This window comes from Crocodylus siamensis, chromosome 3 (genome assembly GCF_052110815.1).
Source record: "Crocodylus siamensis isolate JL-2025a chromosome 3, ASM5211081v1, whole genome shotgun sequence".
NCBI classification, from domain to species: Eukaryota; Metazoa; Chordata; order Crocodylia; family Crocodylidae; genus Crocodylus; species Crocodylus siamensis.
In genome coordinates this window covers 140,057,863-140,077,770 of record NC_143397.1, presented here as the reverse complement: position 1 = coordinate 140,077,770, position 19,908 = coordinate 140,057,863, and the positions used below count along the sequence as shown (strand labels likewise).

The 19,908-nt window shown below is 43.3% G+C and overlaps 1 protein-coding gene across 4 annotated transcripts in view; it reads right to left on the bottom strand.

Annotated features, from left to right (window-relative positions):
- LYRM4 (LYR motif containing 4) overlaps positions 1–19,908 on the bottom strand; it is a 126,726-nt gene that overhangs the window by 80,862 nt on the left and 25,956 nt on the right. For all 4 annotated transcript variants that reach the window (XM_090039343.1, XM_090039345.1, XM_090039346.1 and 1 more), the window contains exon 2: positions 9,464–9,584. In XM_090039343.1, coding sequence (XP_089895469.1) covers positions 9,464–9,584 — 121 coding nt within the window. The remainder of the gene's footprint in view (positions 1–9,463; positions 9,585–19,908) is intronic.

Genomic DNA, 19,908 nt, shown 5'->3' with positions numbered 1-19,908 from the left:
GCCAACACCAAATCTGTATTTACTGGCTGGCTGGCAACACATGACTGGGTGGTGAATGTCCAGGGCTATAGGCTGTACAGGAGGGACAGGATAGGAAGGAGAGGTGGGGGCGTGGCACTCTATATTAAGGAGGAATACACATCTTTGTCAATCAGCAGGAAGTCAGAGGAAGGGCACTCTGAAGTGCTTTGGGTTAGAGTACAAGGCAGTTGAGGGGAAAGAGACTTAACAGTGGGGGTCTACTACAGACCTCGCAACCAGGGGGAAGAGCATGACCAGAAATTCTTGGGTCAGCTCACAGAGGTAGTGAAGTCTAAGGATGTGGTAATCATGGGGGACCTGAGCTTCCCAGACATCTCCTGGGAAGAGCAGTCAGCCAGGTCTGACCACTCACGTAGGTTCTTAGACAGAGTGCAGGACCTCCATCTAACCCAGGAGGTGCACAGCCCCACCAGGGGAGATGCCTTGTTGGACCTAGTGCTGGCCCCGGGTGATGACCTGGTGAGGGGGCTGCGAGTGCTCGACCACTTGGGCGACAGTGATCATCACCTGCTGGAATTCACCATCCAGCTCAAGGTGGCAAAGGCCTGCAGTAAGACAGCAGCCCTAGATTTCAGGAGGGCAAACCTCAATGAGCTAAGGATAGTTGGGGAAGCGCTGAGGTCCCAGAGGGGAGGGGAGTCAGGTGTCCAAGGAGACTGGTTGCTCCTTAAGGAGACAATCCTCCAAGCTGAAAGGAAGGTAATCCTAATGAGGATCAAAGGGGGCAGGGGGACGCAAAAGCCCCCACGGCTCACCAAAAGCATACGGGAATGTCTCCTGGCTAAAAGGGAGGCGCACACCCAATGGAAGGGAAGGGCCATCACCAGGGATGCAGTCGCTCAGGGATGCACCATACTGCAGTCGCTCGGGGATGTAGGGGAGCAGTCAGGAAGGCCAAGGCAGAGATGGAATTAGGGCTAGCTTCCCAGATTAAGGACAATAAGAAGTCCTTCTTTAAATACACAGGGGGTAAAAAGAAGGTCCCGGGTAATGTGGGGCCCCTGCAGGACACGTTGGGAAATTTGGTCGTCACACCAGATAACAAAGCTAACATGTTTAAGGATTTCTTGTCTGCATCTTCCTAAGTAGGGACCAGAACAGTCACCTCCCTGCTGGGCCCCCCTCGGGCCCTGGGGGAGGAACACCTGGGCCAAGGGTTAGTGAGGAACTAGTTAGGGAACTTCTGGAGGGACTGGACGTATTCAAGTCAGTCGGTCCGCATGATCTCCATCCTAGAGTTCTAAAGGAATTGGCCGAGGTCATCGCAGGACCCCTGGCACGGCTTTACGAGCACTCGTGGTACTCTGGTGTAGTGTCAGAGGACTGGAAGAGGGCCAACGTGGTTCCCATCTTAAAAAAGGGGAAGAAGGAGGACCCAGGAAACTATAGGCCAGTTAGTCTTACCTCGATCCTAAGCAAGCTGTTTGAGAAAATTATTCTGGCACATATCCACGAGAGACCATCACGGAACTGCATGCTTAGGGGCAACCAACACGGGTTCATCAGTGGCAGGTCCTGTCAGACCAACCTGGTGGCCTTTTACAATCAGATCACCAAATCATTAGATACAGGGGTAGCAGTGGACATAGTCTTCCTGGACTTCCAGAAGGCTTTTGACACTGTCTCTCACCCCATTCTCATTAAGAAACTGGGGGACTGTCGTGTCAACACCTACACAGTCAAATGGGTCGGCAACTGGCTGGAGGGATAACCCAGAGGGTGGTGGTGGATGGGTCCTTCTCAACCTGGAAGGACGTGGGCAGTGGGGTTCCGCAGGGCTCGGTCCTTGGGCCCACACTCTTCAACATCTTCATCAGTGACTTGGACGAGGGGGTGAAAAACACCCTGTTCAAATTTGCTGATGACACTAAGATGTGAGGGGATGTGGGCACACCAGAAGGAAGCAACAGGCTACAATCGGACCTAGACAGGTTACAAGGGTAGATGGATGAGAATAGGATGGGATTCAACACAGACAAGAGCAAAGTGATGCACCCGGGGAGGAAAAACCGGCACCATACCTACAGGTTAGGGATCTCCCCTCTTGTCAGCACAGAGGCGGAAAAGGATCTTGGAGTCATCATGGACTCCAAGATGAACATGGGCCGGCAGTGTGGGGAGGCAGTCAGGAAGGCCAACCGTACCTTGTCATGCATCCACAGATGCATCATGAGCAGGTCCAAAGAGGTGATCCTCCTCTTCTATGCGGCACTGGTCAGGCCGCAGTTGGAGTACTGCGTCCAGTTCTGGGTGCCGCACTTCTAGAGGGATGTGGACAGCATGGAGAGGGTCCAGAGGAGGGCCACTCGCATGATCAGGGGACAGCAGGGCAGGCCCTATGAGGAGAGGCTACGGGACCTGAACCTGTTCAGCCTCCAAAAGAGAAGGCTGAGGGGGGATCTAGTGGCCTTTTACAAACTAGTCAGGGGGGATCAGCAGGCATTGGGGGAGTCCCTGTTCCCCCGAGCACTGCCAGGAGTGACCAGGAATAACAGTCACAAGCTGGCAGAGGGTAGGTTTAGGATTGATATCAGGAGGTGCTACTTCATGGTCAGGGCAGCTAGGATCTGGAACCAACTTCCAAGAGAAGTGCTCAGGCTCCTACCCTGGGGGTTTTTAAGAGGAGGTTAGATGAACACCTTGCTGGTGTTGTTTCACCCCAGTACTCTTTCCTGCCATGGCAGGGGGTCGGACTAGATGATCTACTCAGGTCCCTTCCGACCCTAGAAAATATTGCACTACCTGATATCAGAAGAAAAGGTAGGAAGCCCATAAAGAAAGATCATAGCAGATGGAAGACCCCAGGCATCCACTTGATGATCACAGAGAAGTAACTAAAGAGTTTTGTGACCAGTATTATGCCCCTGGACACAAAAGCTGATAGGACACGACTGAGTTTATGGAAGGAAAGATTACATGCAATAAGGTGCCCTAAAATGGATCTGGAACCTCTCAGGAGGACCTTTCCAGAGGGGCTGATACATACTGTTCAATATGGTGATGCCTGAAACCCCTGTGTATGCAAACTGCAAGGTCAAAAACAAATATGATCAAATGGGGCTAATGACATGAATATATGCGAATGAGGTGAAGTCCAGACCATGAAGCACCTACTCATTTACCGATTCCTTGATGAGACCTGCCTTAAGGAGGACCTTGCTGTAGCAGTAGAAAGAACCATCATTTGTGCACATTTCTGGAAAAACATAGTTTATGACAAGAGCACAAGAAGAGGAAACATCTACTAGTATTTTATTTCCTTGAAGAAAATGTATACTGAAACACCCTTCCAAAAATAAAAATAATAATCAAGCTTTCTGTAATTATATCTTGTCTGAAAAACAGAAAAGCATGACAGCTATGAATTTTTCAGAGAAAAATATTTTTGAAGTAGTGAAATTATTATAAGCCTGAATGACTGCCTTCTTCTAAATTCCTTGATTTCTAAATATGTCTTTTCCTGAAATATTAAACAGGGTGATCTCAAAAGGCAATCCAATTAAAAATTACTTTAGATACAACAGAATGACTTTGCATGTCAAAGACATCCCTTAAAAACGGTGGATTTAATAATGTCTTAGGCCATTTACAGCAGAAAAAGGTGAACAAAGAATAAATTAAAGAAAAAGACCAGAGAAATGCAAATGCAAAGTACATAAAATACAAGCCATTCTACATCAGATCTCAAGATTGTCTTGCATTTAAAAAGTTTTTGTGACTTCATCCCAACCATGCAGTTGGTCCAATAAAAGATATCAACCAAAAACATTTTTCTCCATTCTGCTTTTCAAAAACAAGGTGCATATCTTATTTTAGGGCTTACTGTATGTGAGAAAGTACAGTAATCTAACCAACCCACTGGTAGTTTCCTTCTACATCTTCCTTCACTGGTAAAAGGCAAGAAAAAAAAACATAATAGAAAGACTTAAGCCAGGACTGTCAAACTCTTTTGGCTCCACAGCACCACAGGGCTCCTTGCAGGCCAGATAGGAAGAAGTATGGTAAACAGCAACAATGGCATTAATGTCCATGGCTGCTTGACCTTCTGTGTCAGCTCTGGGACCTGTGAAAGTTAATGCTGCTGTTGCTTGCCCCACTGCCAAAATCCTGGCCCCAACCAGGAGCCCCACAGGCTGGATAAAAAGCCTGTATCCAGCCTACAAGCTGTATATTTGACATGCCTAAACTAACCAATTCCATGCAGTGATTTTCTGGCTTAGCTCAAATGCTTCCCTCCTTCTTTCCCCATCATGCCAACAGATATGAAATGGGATCTAAGCTCTGTGACTTAATGATTTATCTGCAGAGATCCCCTTTTGGAGGGCTGGTCATTTTATTTTCATATTTTTCCCAGAGAACTCCAAATAATATGAAGTCAGTTTTATTTCAAGCTCTGTCACAGACATATTGCAACACCTTGGACAAGTCAGTAGGACCTATTTCCTCAAATATGGCTCTTAATTTGAGTGCCTCAACATTTAGCTTGATATATATGGTACCTGAGCACTGGCCATTACATTTAGATTAGTAGGACCCCAGAGAGTCAAATCCAAAGTATATTCACTTGGATAGCTGAACGTTACTATAGGCAAAATTAGGAGGTACTTTTGAAAATGTAGGCCTCCATTTTGGCATCTCTGTAAGCTATCTGTACTCTCTCTCTCAAAGGATTTCCAAGGCTTATATCAGATGTGTAAGGTGCTTGCATGTGGCCAGAAGCACGGCCTGGTAGGTTTTTCAGGTTCTTTAGATGTTTCAGAACTACGGAGGTTTTATTATTATAAAAGTATTATTTTCAGGGATCCTGGTTTTCTCTGTTTAAAAATCCCAAATTCTCCGGTTAAAAAAAATACTAAGCCCTCCGATTAAAAAAACAAAATCCATGTTTTTTCATGATTCAAATGAAACACCACTATATATATATAGGTATCGGTTGAACACAAGCTGGCACAGGGCTCCCGGGGGCTGTGGCACTGAGCCTCCCTGCCCCACTCTGTCCTCCCGTGCTGTGTCCTGCTCGCTGGGCTCCAGAGGTCCCAGAGGGAGGAACCCTAAGGCTGCAGCAGGTAGACTGCATCCTCCCCCACCCTGTGCACAGATCGGGGGGGAAGAGGGGTGCAGGTGCCCCCTCACATGGCCCCCTCCCCAGGAGTGCGTATAGCAGTGGGGAGTCAGTCCCAGCCCTGCCAGCCACCTGGACAAGTCACCCATGGCTCCATACTGCTCCCTGAACTGGGCCACATGGCCACACATTCCTGCCCCAGAGCCATCCCATGAACACAGCCCCAGCTAGGCAGTACCACCAGCCCCAGCCTTGCCCCACTCATTCCCTTACCATGGCCATTGCTTCCTCAATCTGCACCCCTCCACTGCTGCCCCAAGACAACCTATGACCTCCCCCCACCACAGACTTACCTGCAGGCAACTGGGGTAACTGCTCTCCACTGCTGCCTGGCTGCATTGTTGCTCATGTGCATATGGAGCCCCCTGCATCCCATTCCCCACCCCAAGCAGCATCTCACTGGCTAGAACTCTGCTGGTTTGCAAGGGGAAACCAGTGGTTTCCCGTGTTTTTCTCCTTTAAAGCAGAAAATCTGCATTTTTCCACAGAGAATGGAAAACCCAGATCCCTGATTATTATAGAAGAGCTTACTTAGGTTTTAAAACTAAGTGTTTTATACCACCTTAAAACATTCATCTGACAATCAATTAGTTGCTGTGGGTGACACACAATATAACACTTTCAGTTTTATCTAGGGGTGTACCAATCGAGATTTTCTTGGCCAATATCAATAGGTGATTATTCACCACGCATATGGGCCAATACTGATCTGATAAACAATTTACAGGAGCACAGCCAGGCAGTGTGGAGATCAGGGCCCTGCAGATAAGCCCTGCAGAGGAGGGGGCATGGGGGTGGGAAGGGCATGGGGGTGCTGATTGAAGTCCCCATGGTGAGGGAGGGAATGGGCAGGGGTTGGGGGTGTTGCCCAGCTAGGGTGATGAATGGGACCCCAGGGCCAGGACAGGGAGTGGACAGAGCCACGGACAGTTTGTCCAGGTGCTTAAAAATGGAGGCAGGGGTGCATGAACTAAAGCTAAATGAGCTTTAGTTCAAACACTGCTGCCACCATTTTTAAGCATGGGGACATTTTTAGGAGTGGAGCCAAGCGGGGTGAGGGCAGAGGCAGGCTTGGGGCTTTCAGCTCTGCTGCCTTTGCCTTAGAAGCCATACACTAGCCATGCTACATCCTCTGTCCACCTAGCAGTAGGAGGCACAACTTCCCCACCCTCTCCCCCCTGCTTCTGGGCAAGCAGGGGGTGTGCGGCTGGCATGTGGCTCTGTGGCAAAGGCAGCAGGGTGGAAAGCTTGAGCCCACAGCGCGCAGCCTGCATCTGCCCTGTGCACAAACTGGGGGTGGCATATGCCTCAGATGATTCTCCTAGGGGTTGTGCACAGTGACGGAGAGCTGCCCCCTTCCCCACCCCTCCTGTACCAGCCACCTGCATGTCCATCCTACTCCCTGCTCAGTGTCCCATTCACCATCCTAGCTGGGCAGCACCCCCACCCAGCTCCAGCCCGTCCTACCCCACTCCCTTACTGTTGGGGCCTTGGTTTACCCTCCCCATGCTCCTTTCTCTCCACAGATGTACCTGCAGGGTGCTGCTCTCCACACTGCTGCACTCCTGGACACATGCATCCTGTGGCTGCATGCATGTAGCATCCAGGGACCTCAGCCAGAAGGCATATTTACTGGTACATTATGAACAGTCTTACATGGGAAGCCATATGAAGAAAGGCTGAGGGATCTGGGACTCTTCAGCCTGAAGAAAAGGAGGCTGAGAAGGGACTTGATAGCAGCTTAATATACTCCCCTAGTGTAGCAGTAAGGGCTTGGTGAGCAACTGTTCACCAGAGCATCCAAGGGGAAAACTAGGAGTAAGAGCCATAAACTCCTGGAAGACTGACTCAGGCTCAACATTAGGAAAAACTTCACAGTCAGGGTGTCCAGACTGTGGAATAAAAACTCCCTCCAGAGGTGGTGCAATCACCTACCCTGGAAATCTTCACAAGGAGACTAGATAGTCACCTTGCTGGGGTTACCCGACTCCCAGTTACCTTTCCTGCTTGGTGCAGGGGGCTGGACCCAATGATCTTTCAAGGTCCCTTCCAGCCTTACAATCTATGAATTATTGGGACATTACTGGCTACACCAGCCAAAAAAAGCTGATAGCCAATAATGTTAGTTTTTCTTTTTATCAGTGCCAATCCCATATGCCACCAATATATTGGTGCACCTCCAGTTTTATCCACATAAGAATTTTATTTCAGCTATAGCCTAGAGTATTTCTTATAGCATTATCTCCCTGGTAGCTTTCATCCCCCAAACACTCATCCTCTGATGCATATTTTCCTGTGTCTACAGCCTTAAACATCTGTATCACTAGTTTTCTCACTTGAAGCAATTGTGCAAGTAAAGTAAAGTAAAACCTTTAACCTTAACATTTCTGATATGCATGTTGTTTGCCTTTTCCTCCCTCCCTGTGTTCTCATGATTGGTTATTCATGGGATTTGCATACTCTGCATATGAAGCATGCTATTCCTGGGAAGAAAGCTCTGTTTCTTACCTGATATCTCTTTCACTTAAAATTTCTAGAGACACAGACTTAAGGGTAGGGGATGGCGATTATTTCAGCTGGAGGGCCACTTAATGAGGTTTGGTGAGCTGTTGAGGGCCTCACACAAAATGTATGGTGAAAATATGATTTGAACAAATTATAGATAAAAAACAAATCATATGCTAAAAATAAAAAAATTACAACAACATATTTTAATTTTATTTGAAAAATATTTTTGTCCTGAGTTATGGGTTTTTTTTAATAGTGTGTAGAAAGGTGATTGCATAATAGCTCAAAATAAAGTGTCTCCCGCAACGGAACAAAAACAGGCAGCAGGACACTCAGCTAAGGGAGGATGTCCCCACCCTCAGCAGAGCACTGCCACTGCCTAGCCACCCCCAAAATCACCAGGGAGCTCCTGCTCAGCCTGCACCACAACACACACTCTCAGGAGCTGCCTGCATCCCTAACCCACCTGCCTCCCACCACTTTCTGTCCACACTTGCACCCGTCCCCCCAAAGGCTGGAGAAGCCCTGAAGCCTCCTCCAGCCTGTCTCAGCTGCCCCTCAGGACTGCGCCCACCAGCAGTCCCTCTTCCCCCAAAAGGAGTGCTGCGGTCAGCCTCACCTGGGAAGATGGGACAAAAACTGAACTGGCTGGGCTGGCTCGCAGCGCTGCATGGGGCAATGTAGGAGGTAGGGCCAGGGCTAGGGCTTTACCTGCCAGGAGGTGCCAGGGAAGCTCTGCTGCCTCGAGGCACAGGCGCAGTGTGCCTGCTCCATGATTCTAGCACCCTGGGTGGCTTCTGTCATCTCCAAACCACAGGCAGGTGGGGGGCACTGCCAGCTGAGGCCAAGCAGGGGCACCAGGGCCTGAGTGCAGTTTGCCCAGGGCCTGCTGCACAGAGTCTGGCAGAGTTCTGCTCAGCAGCCCCTGTGGTGTTAGTAGAGGCCAGAGCTGAACCCACCAGTGCCCAAGCATGGCTTGCCAAGGGCCTGTTGTGCAGTGCCAGGCCAGCAGGTGAGTGAGGCTGGAACTGCCATCTGCACTGCCTGCCCATGGGACACAATCAATTGGTGGGGGAGATATGGCACATGGGCTGTATTTTGCTCACCCGTGTCATGGGAGTTCATACCTCAGGAAAGTTAAATACTCAATATATTTCCTATTGTTTGCCACTGTGCAATTTCTGCACATTAAATCCACATCATCTGAATTAGTGATTTGGTAGACTTAAACAGCCAACAACAGGGGTGGGAAATATTATTAAAGATGTCACTTTCTTTCAACAAAATTCAGAGATACTCTGGTTGCTGCTTAACTTCTCTTAACTGTCCTCCAGCTTTTACACTTACAGCTGCCCCTTTGGTTCCATCATGAGGATGGCGCTAAGGTCATAATTTGACCCTATTAATGCTCCATTAATGGATAAAGGCCAAGATACAGTATGTGAGAACAGAAAACAAAAGAACATGCTCCAGCAGCAAATAAATGACTGAAGAACAGAACAAGTATGACAAAGAGAAAGACGATGGACATGAAGGGAGTTAGGGAAATGACATGTAAGATTCTTGATAGTAAAGCTTATTACTTCTAATGGGACTCGTGCCTAAAACTTCCCTAAGTACACAGGGGAACTAGGTACTCCCCTCTAATGGTTGCTCATACACAGACTTTTCATTTGTGTGCAAAAGCAGCAAGAAGGATGCATTTCTCCCAGCTGTAAACCAGCATGGAGTAACACCCTAAACAGGATTTTACAGTTCTTAGCTAAAATTGATGAGCTAAAGCATGCTTACCTGCCGATGAATAATATCTAGGTTTTCTTTTGCTTTATTCACTAGTTTTTGTATTTCCGCTGAATCCTCTATATGTTTGTTTTCTCTGAAGGCATCTCTTATTCTTCTGATGGCATATGTTCTAAACATTTTTAAAAGAGAGAGAGAGATTGTGTCCATAAATGTATTAATAATTGAACAGTTTTGGAGGATACAATTACTTACATGTTTATCTGTTTCAATTTTAAAATATATATATATTATATATATATATATTCTCTCTTTCTGTTCAGGTTAAATCTTATCCCATCACAAGAGACAGAGGAGTCTGGGTCTTTAACTGCAGAAGTCACTTTACTAGCGCTCAGTGTAGGAACATTTTCCACTTCATATTTTAATTGACTTCACGTGTACATTGCATCTAACATGACACAAGACCACCACCACAAATTTATATCTGAGCCTACCAGGATTGGAAAGTATGACTACACATAGGTGACATATAAAGGAACCACAAACAGACTAAAAATAAAATCCTTTTCACACCCTGGGTGGAAAAGAAAATGGTAGCTTTAAAGCTGGAAACAGAGTCGATAGTAATTCCAAGAGACGTACAGAAAGGCCTCCATGTCATTTATACTTCACCAGGTAAAACTACCCAGACAGGTCTCAATACACATAGTGCTGTTAAGCAGTATTATATTCTCCCTGGTTAATATATATTTTTTTTTTTTACACACAGCTCTCCTTTCACCGATAAGACGGTCCACAAGAGAATACTAATCATTATCGGGCCTCCTGTTATTGCTGTTAAGACACACTACTACTTAGCAGCATTAAGAACAAACTTGAAGCAGCACAGCAAAACTACTACTGCTGGATGATAGCTCTAGATACTGCAAAGTTCAAGAACAGGACAAGAAAAACAGATAAGCAAAATATCATCTACAAGATCAATTTGCAGCAGTGCACAGGATTCTTATTCCTAGCATCCCAAAGGTCATCAGGCACAACGCTAACCAGTGAGTAAGTTTCAGGTTAGTGGCTATTCTCAATTTTTTGCCAGCCTGCAAAGGTGGGTTGATAAATCAGATATTGAAAAAGGGGGGTTGTTTTTCTAAATATACATTTTACTTTCTACTCCACATACAATGTCCTTATTTCCATGAACAGGTGAGACAAAGAGCTTCCACCTTCAGGAAGCATCAGATAAAATGCCTGGGTTTTTTCTGAGTCTTTTACCCTACTTAAAAACTAAATACTTAATCTTTGCAAGGGGCACAGTGAATCTCTCAACAGAATTCAGTATTAAAATGTAAAGACACTTCTAACTAACTACTAAATGCCTTTCTTACAGGTTTGGTTACAAGAAGTACACTTGGTAATCCTAGTCAACTATTTTTGTAATTTCACACGATTCTTTCCTATCACCATACCAGATGCCTCATATCCATACTGTTTACTGTACAAAGTATGAAACACTAACATGTTGAACAGAAAAAGAAAATGGTATATTTTGAACAGTTACTTTACAATATTCTATACAGACATAATGCAAGTTTTAGAATCTGAAATTTGATAATTGTAAAAAAGCCAAAATGAAAAGACAACTCTATTAATAATGAACAGGAGATTCTTTGGAGGGAAAATAATAAAGATTAACCACCTGCTTCCCTGCCATGCCATTAGATGGTGCTAACTAGCTCTTAACACAGCTTCCATGAACCTAATGACACATTTCTACATGAGCTCCTCATAAATAATACATTTTAATCACAGGACCCAGGATGGTTATGGAGTGCCACCCTGCTGCCACACACCAGCAGATGGTGTGTGCTTTTAATTAGGGCCTGTTCACCTATAATGTGACACGGGTGTGTGTGTGCTGTTAATAGAATTTATTAAATATGGAAGCTCATTCTTATCTGCAGCTGGTATCCTAGCAAAGTGTTAAGGGGAGACTATTTACCTCTTCTGGAAAACATCATTAAGATTTAGCTTAATTTTACAGTTTGATAGTAAACGGCTGGATTTTAAACCTACTGCCAGCATAGAGTACATGGCCACATCAAAGACATGCTGTTTCTTAGAGGAAAAAATAAATGGTTTGCAAAAGATATAAATGGATATCGAAGCTGCAGCTTAAAAAAATGATACCTGTTATTGGGTATGATTCTGTAAAACATAGACAAAGATGAATAACAACTTGAATCAACCTAATGATTTTAAGGAGACTAAACACAAGCTCATTTGGCAGAATAGGTCTAGGACTGGTTTTGTTCTTCTGCATGAATGGTGGATTCATTTTTATACCTTCTACCTTATTTCAGCAGAGTTGTTTGAAGGGAAAAGTCAGTGTGTTTAAAAAGTGGAATGATATTTATTGTGCAAATACCACGCACGGGCAAGAAATTATCCTATATTGGTAAGGATTTATTTAAACTTCAAAGGATTATCTGTAATCTGTCATTTCCCTTCTCTAACTTCAATAAGGTCTTATATCTGTGTTAACATCTATATTAAACACCAGTCCCAAAAAGACTTAAGCACATGCTTAACCGTAAAAAGACAAGTAGCTCCAATTAATTAAATGGACTAATTACATACATAAACCCAAGCTGAAGTCTCTGTAAAAACTCTACCCTAACCCAAATATGCAACACCTACCAGTAGAAAATATTATCAATGGCATAACTAGGGGAGGGTGATAAACTGGTACTGTGGGCAGTTGCCCCTTTTGGGGGAGGGGGGGAATCATGCGACGGAAAAAAAAGGCTGCCACATTCACAGCAGCAAATGCAAGTTGCTGCCGCTTCTTTACCCCAGGCACCTAGCTGTGTCCCTACATCGCTGAGTATTATATCTCAGTGCACTCTACAACTCTTTAGATTCACAATTCTCTGGCAGGGTAAGGTAAAAAAACATTATACAGAGACTAGGAAACAGAAGCTCAGAAGATGCAAGGGATTTGCCTATGGTCACATAAGAAGTCTGTGACAAAACAACATACAGAACCTAGGTCTCCTACCTAATGTCCAAACCCATACATTAAATATTAAAATACACCTTTCTTCTTGTAGGAAGGGAAAGGCAAAAAATATCTTAACCCCAATTCATTCAGATTTCGTCAAGATTTGTGTTTAGAGATATTTATATCTGGGGGCTTTTTAAAGTAACGTATTTTACAACAGATTTTTATCTGCAAAAATTGTTGTGGACAGCCCTAATTCTGAATCTTTTTCCTCCTTAGGGTATCAAGTTTAAGAACAATGTTTATACTAAAACCGACCAGTAGCACTATACTGGTTGCAATACTGCTACAGCTCTTTGCTCAACTGAACCCACATGAAAATAAATACACTTGTATATGAAATAAGAAACAAAGACACAGAAGAGCCTGGATAGTACTCAATACACACCTTTTGCTTTTCTCTTGTGAATAACCGGTTCAAGGAAAACTCTTTGTTTGGCAGTTAATCAGTTGCAGACTGAACACTAAAATCACCGTGATAACACCCATTCTCAACTGAAATAGTATAACATACCACAAACCCACCCATATTTTCAATGGGCACAGGATCTAAGTGAGAGGCAGAGCTCCTGAATATCTTTGAATTTAAAAACACACACATGCATACCCCCCTCAGCCAGAAATAAGAGCTATTTACAGGGATCACTGCACATATACTAGATTTGTCAGTCTGAACACCATGTCAGAAGTGTTACAGTTGCCTCAAACTGCAAACTATAGTGTAATGTCTTGCATTACAAGGATCACAATGAGTATTTGAAGTCAGCATTACAAGTTAACAGTGTCACAGATCTCACAGAATGTGCTCAGGACCTCTCTGGCTTTGTCTATGTATCTGAATGCCCCCCCAAAGCCAGCCCAGGCATGTCTCCTAGAAGAGGAAACGGGAAACCATGAGTCCTTCCAAATCTTGAGATCCTGGCCTTTTGGTCCCTGACTGCCCCTGATTTTCTGTGGCCCTGACTCAGGAAGCCTTCTCCCACTCAACTTCTGAGAGAGGGACCAATTGGGCAAAGGTGCAGCCTTTTCAATAGAGGAGGTTACTGAGACAAAGGCCACGCAACCAAAGGCTCTATCAAGCAATCCCTCTGTCCACAATCAAGCCCTCACAGCTGCAAAGTCCCCACTTGTAAATAAAGGGAAGTGAATCTTCTGCTTCATTCAACACTGGTGAAGCCTTACCTGGAGTACTATGTCCAGTTTGGGGCTCCACACTTCAAGAAGGATGTGGACAGATTGGCAAGAGTCCAGGGAGTGACAAAACATGCAAAGAGGCTTGGAAAGTATGATTAACAGTGGAAGACTGAAGGAATTAGAGGTATTTTGTCTGGAAGAGAGAAGACCAAGGGGGAAATGGGGATACGGTTTTCAAATACCTGAAGGACAGTTGTAAATAAGGTGACTGTAACAATTTGAGAGCAATCTGGGATTGGAAGTGGGGATGGCTAGCACACGTGTAACCCATGACTCTTAGAAGGAGGCCAGGTGGGACAGCACAGCACACACGAGTGTGCACACACGTTCACACACACACACAAGCACGTGCATGCACAGCCCTGACCCCATCGCTCCCAGGAAAGCATGCACACCCCACCCCGACTCAGGAGCTGCACATGCATGCAGGTTCCTGCCAATCCAGGATTTTTGCTTCAGTTTTCTCCAAAGGCTGGGATGCTGAGATATAGTCCCAGATTTTGGAGCCTCCCAGATCACAGCGATTCAACAAAAGTCTTTATTTTTGTCACTTTTGTCCATTCAGTACCATTTTGAGTATATTCATCTTCACTGTGATTTATAGAACCAATTTTTTCTTGTTTTTCTAAAGAATCTTTGAACATCAAAAAAGGAAGGAAAAACATTTTTAAACAGGAAACTCTGACCATAAAAGCACAAAATTAGCTCAAGGATTAAAGGGCAGGTATAGCATCTGAAACTACATCTAACTTTTTTTTTTAAAGACTGATTAGATTTCATATTGTTGAGATCCTTTAAAAGTCAAATTGCTACTAATGTAATGTAGCACTCCTAAAGAGCAGGGTGCTTATACAATTTCTCAATACTGCAGATAGTTACTTACCTGCAGTGGAAAATGCAGACACTTGGTAGTTCTGAAAAACATGAGTTCCAGAAAGAAAGCCAGGAAGGTAAGATAGCTCCATAAATGGTAGAAATTACACTTGCCCTAAGCACGTTTTATATAGTTGAACTGATTTACAAACAGCTAGCATGCTGACTAATTTTTAAGCACTTAGGCACCATTAAATCCCCTCCTTGCAAATTAGTTCAATTTAACTGCAATTAAGTATCTAAACCACCCAAATCCATTCTACTGACATTTGGATAGAAACAGATTCTTCATAATATAAACCAATTTGGCAGAGTAAAAGGGTTACTCAATATTGAACTGAAGCTTCTATATGCTGAGGTATCCCAATCCAATCTTACTTTTGTATTTCTAAACTTGTTTTTTTAGTGATTTAGTAAAGTAATATCTAAAACACTGTAAAATGAAATCGAGCTAGAAAATGCACTTATAGATGAATTACTTATTCAAGAGCATCCAACTGTTGACAATAGCTGGCAAAAGTTTTCCAATGAAGCCACTGTTTTAGGAAGGACTATGCCAAGGTAAAGATGTAAAGACTGTTAAGATGTATACTTGCATTGTAGCTACTATTGTGAAGAAATGGTTGGAGTGGGAGGAAGGAGGAAATTATGGTAAAAATGCCTTGAGACTACATTAATCTCAGGCTGCATTTTGGCTCCTCAAGTCTTCAGATCTACTTCTTTATTCTTGATGGTTAGATTTTTCAAGTTTGTTTTGGGACAGATTCTATGTGCCACTGAAATATTTTGCATGATGTTCTTGGAGACTTCACTTGATTACCCCATTTCCCATCTTTGTTTTGTACTGATTTTGCATTTGATTTTGTACCTTGTGATCTCATATATTGTTGTTCTGCCTCCTACCTATGCAGCAGTTTCTGCTTATTCTGCCAAGTCCTCTAGAGACTTTTTTCTGTCTTTAGCATTTTTCACCTCCTTGTCCTTTTCCTTAGACTCTCTTCCCTCGTTTCAGGGGTATCCAACTCACCTGGCCCTGTGAGCCAGACAAATGGCCCAGGGCCAGCCCCACAGCCAAGACTGAGCACACCCATCTCCCCCACTCCCTGCATATGAGATCCACTGTCCACAGTGCCTGCTTTAGTTGGTCTGATGCAGTTGCCATGTGCAATATGGCTCCTAGAGTGCTGGACCAGGTGATGTATGTATGGTTCTTGTCCTTGACCAGCCAGAGAGGGCACTTCCCTGGACACTTCCAGTGTCCAGAAGTGGGCACTGGATCCAGCATGCGGGGGGCAGGGTGTGTCCCAGATTGGCCCTGCATGAGGCCAGCACAAGGCTCTACAGGCAAGATCTTGCCCATAGGCAACATCTTTGACACTCCTGCCTTGTACGCCTCACCAGAATTATCCAATAAGTTGTGCTAAGAAATTGGAACTAGAAAGCAAAAAGAACGAAAGACTTCAGAAAAGTAGAATGAGAAAGCACCTAATACTTTTTAATTCAGTTCTGAACAGCTCCTTGGGATCTTTGCGAAGAGATACTGCAAGAGCAAAGCATCTATTAACAAAATTCATTTTTCATTGGAAGCTCATTCCACATTTCAAAGAAGAGGAAAAAGTAGACTATGAAAAGTAGCTCCCTGATATAATTTAAAATCATTTTATCATCCAAACACAGCACTGTTTTAATAGAAACTGTCCTTTTATCTTCCGCTGCTATTTTCAAGAAGGTCAAACACTCCGTTAGCTGGTACCCATGAGCCCCCAATGAGAATGTGCAATTAAAAAGGTATTCATTCTTCTGTTTTATGCCTGGAATCATAGGAAATGGGCAGTAGTTTCCAATTTTGAAATCTTAGCCCTGGGTAAAAGGAATAGTAAAAACAAAGCTACAATTATACATCTTTTGTTCTTTACACACATGGACTTTTACCCTGAAATTTACTTCAAAGTTTCCTGCTTTTGTTACTCCCTGAAGTGCAGCTCCCTCATATTATTGTGGCACTACCTTTAAAAAAAAAAAAAAAAAAAAGTCAGTATTCCAAGAAGTCTGAACCACTGACAACTGTAGAAATACTGAGATGGCAACAGATACAATACACCAAAGAACTGCTCTTTGGGGAGTTAGGTACTTTGATTCTGAGTATGTTTATTTATTCAATGCCCGACTTAAAAATATCATAGCAGCTTTTCTTAAAAGACTCAATAACTAACCCTTGAAGGTATATGTACTATGGACTATTTTAAGGAGCTGAAACTCTCTGCACTGGAACACTTGTTTTTAACCACACAGCACTTTTCCTTTAACATAATTCTGGCCAAGTAATAATGCTAGACAGCTTCAACAACATTTCGTATTTAGCAGTGCTCAGAACACCCTAAAGGTTTAAGACATCTTTCAAAGGTAACCTTACAAATGTGCTGACATTTCTCCTTCTCTATGATTGTGAACAAAGATAATGTGTTAATGGAGCATATCACAGTTACAGCCAACAGACTGCTAAAGATAATGACATAGCTATTCCAGATTATTACTAAGAATGATACAAAGCATTGATGTAAAACTATGACGGATAGGCTATGACAGTCAGAGTAAACAAAATGGAATGATCAGGTGGGAAGAATACCAGATATAAAATGCAAAATACTTTTTTCAAGAAAATAGAATATAAATGACTCCCTCTCCATAGCAACTAAAAATGCATTTAAAAAGTTATAAATTACAGTACCAAATCTATAGGAGAACCACTATGGTGAATAGTTCTAAAAAGATTTTACTTAGGGAAATTATGCATAGAAATGTAATGCAGGCAGGTGGAATATTCCTACATTAGGAAAAAATCCCTTCTAAAAACTGTTTCCTTTCCCTGTTTATATTTGATGCTAGTTTTCTCCCCTCCAATTTACTCCAGTGACATTTATAGTCTTGATATACTAACAATATTTTCTAGAATTTCAGTCCATAATGGCAAAATGCGAGTTGGATAGGATTTGCTCCACTATACTTGTTTTTCAGAACTGCAAGTATTTAAAAAAATGGAAAGCCTCAGGGACAAAAAGCTGCAGAAGATTCATTTTAAAGTTACCTAAAACTTTTATTGCTTGACCAGCTCTCAGCGCTGATTTTTCAGCGTACAGAAATTACTCAAAAAGGGAGAAAAGTTTTCTTCTGTTTTACATTTCAATATACGCAGGTTTCATTAGATGTCACCAACAAAGGCCAAACAAAGTTTAAACAAGTACTTGATGTCAGTGTTTCTCAACCTTTTAGGACTTGAGGCACCTCCCAGAAAGTGCCCAGCTCTTAGTTTTCAGCTGGTTTTTGACTGTGGAAGAATAAAAGAACAATTCTTCTGTTACAAAGAACTCAGAAAGATCATGACAGGTCAGAACTTCTTTGATGCTATGGATTCCCATCTGAAATCTCTGGGTTTATCTTGTGAATTGTGTATAGGTGTTTGCACACCTAACAATGCTAGTATTGGTTAGTGTCCTTAGAAAGGTCTTACAGCACCCTGGCTGAGAATCCTTGCCCTTTGTAAACACTTCAATGTAAAGTTAAATTTGAGAATGTAATGATAAAACAGGCTCTTATAACCAGTAATCACATTAAATTCTTCCTCATGCAGTCACCCCCTCCAGGCTTTACCACTCACTAAACACCTTTTTAGAACTGCTGGGCTAAAGTTTCAATACACTGAAGGTGCTTGGCTGTATTATAAAAGCTAATGGCTACTCCAAACTAGGATTTTGGAAGGGAAAAGTTAAAACTTGACCAGCAAATGGGAAAATTGATATTTATAATAAAAGAGTTTTTATGACTATAAACTTCTAAATGTGAACTGTACATCAGTGCAAGGTCAACTTCCCGAATTCACTAAGAAATGACAGCTTAGGAACCTGTTTCGCTGGTAATGCCTTTCCCAAGGAATTATGGAATGAAATTAAGAGGGCACTGGTTGGTTTTACAGCTAACATACAGAGACCCCTCAGAGTTGCAGTAGAAACGTCCAGAAGCAGCAGCAGCACTGGCAGTACTGACCAAAGCAAGCCTGGTAGAGGGGTAAAACTATGGGCTTTCTATACACATGCTCAGGGGTGATTAATTAGAACAGTTCCTGGACAGGCGCTCTAATTAAACTGGCTCACCATCACATGTGTTTCAAAATGGCTGTAGAATGCTTTATCTAAAGCTCACTTGAGGTTCAGCTAAAGCACCCCCATGGCCATTTTGAAATGTGTGAGGACTTTTATTAGTAGATGTTTTGGATGGGGAATCCAGTAAAAAGATGACAAAGCTGGGATGGAAATACAAAGCACCCGAGCGAGGGACTAACAATAGAGGGAGCGGGGAATGCGACTAGGTTACAAGCAATACAAGGTTAGCCAACTAAGCCCGGGGGTGGGAGACAATTTTGCTTATTGTTAGCTCACTCACCCCAAGTCACCTCAGCTGGGACTTGAACCCAGATCTCACATGTGGCAGGCAGGAATGCTGCCACACAACCACCACTAGTACTACATGTGACAATGAGGCAACGCTGGAGCATTCTATTTCAAATGCAAAGGAGACTTGATTAATCAAGTCTGCTCCTTGCATTCTAATTAGAATGTGAACAAGCATGTCTATTAGAACCCACAGAGACTTGAACTCTCCCATCAAGCAGGAGATGGAGCAGGGAGAAAAGTGACAGATTTTTTTCCCTTTCAGCAATTATGTCAGAGTTGCACGCATCTACCAGGCAAAGGTCGAGATCAAAGACAAAACTTCTAAGCACTGTCTAGGAGAGCAAACCATGGTAGAAATTCCAGACTGCCCATCTCCAACCTTCCAACCTATTTTAGCTAGAAAGTTCAGTCCTCCACACCTCTCCTAAAAATGGCTTGCTTGGAGAGATTGGTGGTGGAATATTCAGAAAATAATCTGAAAGACTTTTCATAAAAATATCCCATGCCTACTCACCTTCTAATGCAAGGCTAGTGGCAAATACTACATGATCAATATGCTTTTGATGCACATTAAATCTTTCACAGAGGCCCTGTGAATATCAGGATATGTAGAAACTTGACCCATTCCACAGAAGGAATATCAAATTAAAACAAAAGCTAAAACAAAAACAAAACCTAACAATTTGCTCTTGCCACTCCATGTCCTTGATGGCCGGGATCACTAAATCTAAAAAACAGTTTGTACTTTTAAAAGCAAGCTATCCAACATGAATAATTAAAAACTAAGAAGACTTTTCTAAAGTGCATTATTATAGCACTGTAACTAAAAAAAAAAAAAATGGTTCTCCTTTTTAATAACTCTAAAAAATGAAGCCCCCTCCACCAACTTGAACACGATCAAAAGCTGCTTAGATCAGGGA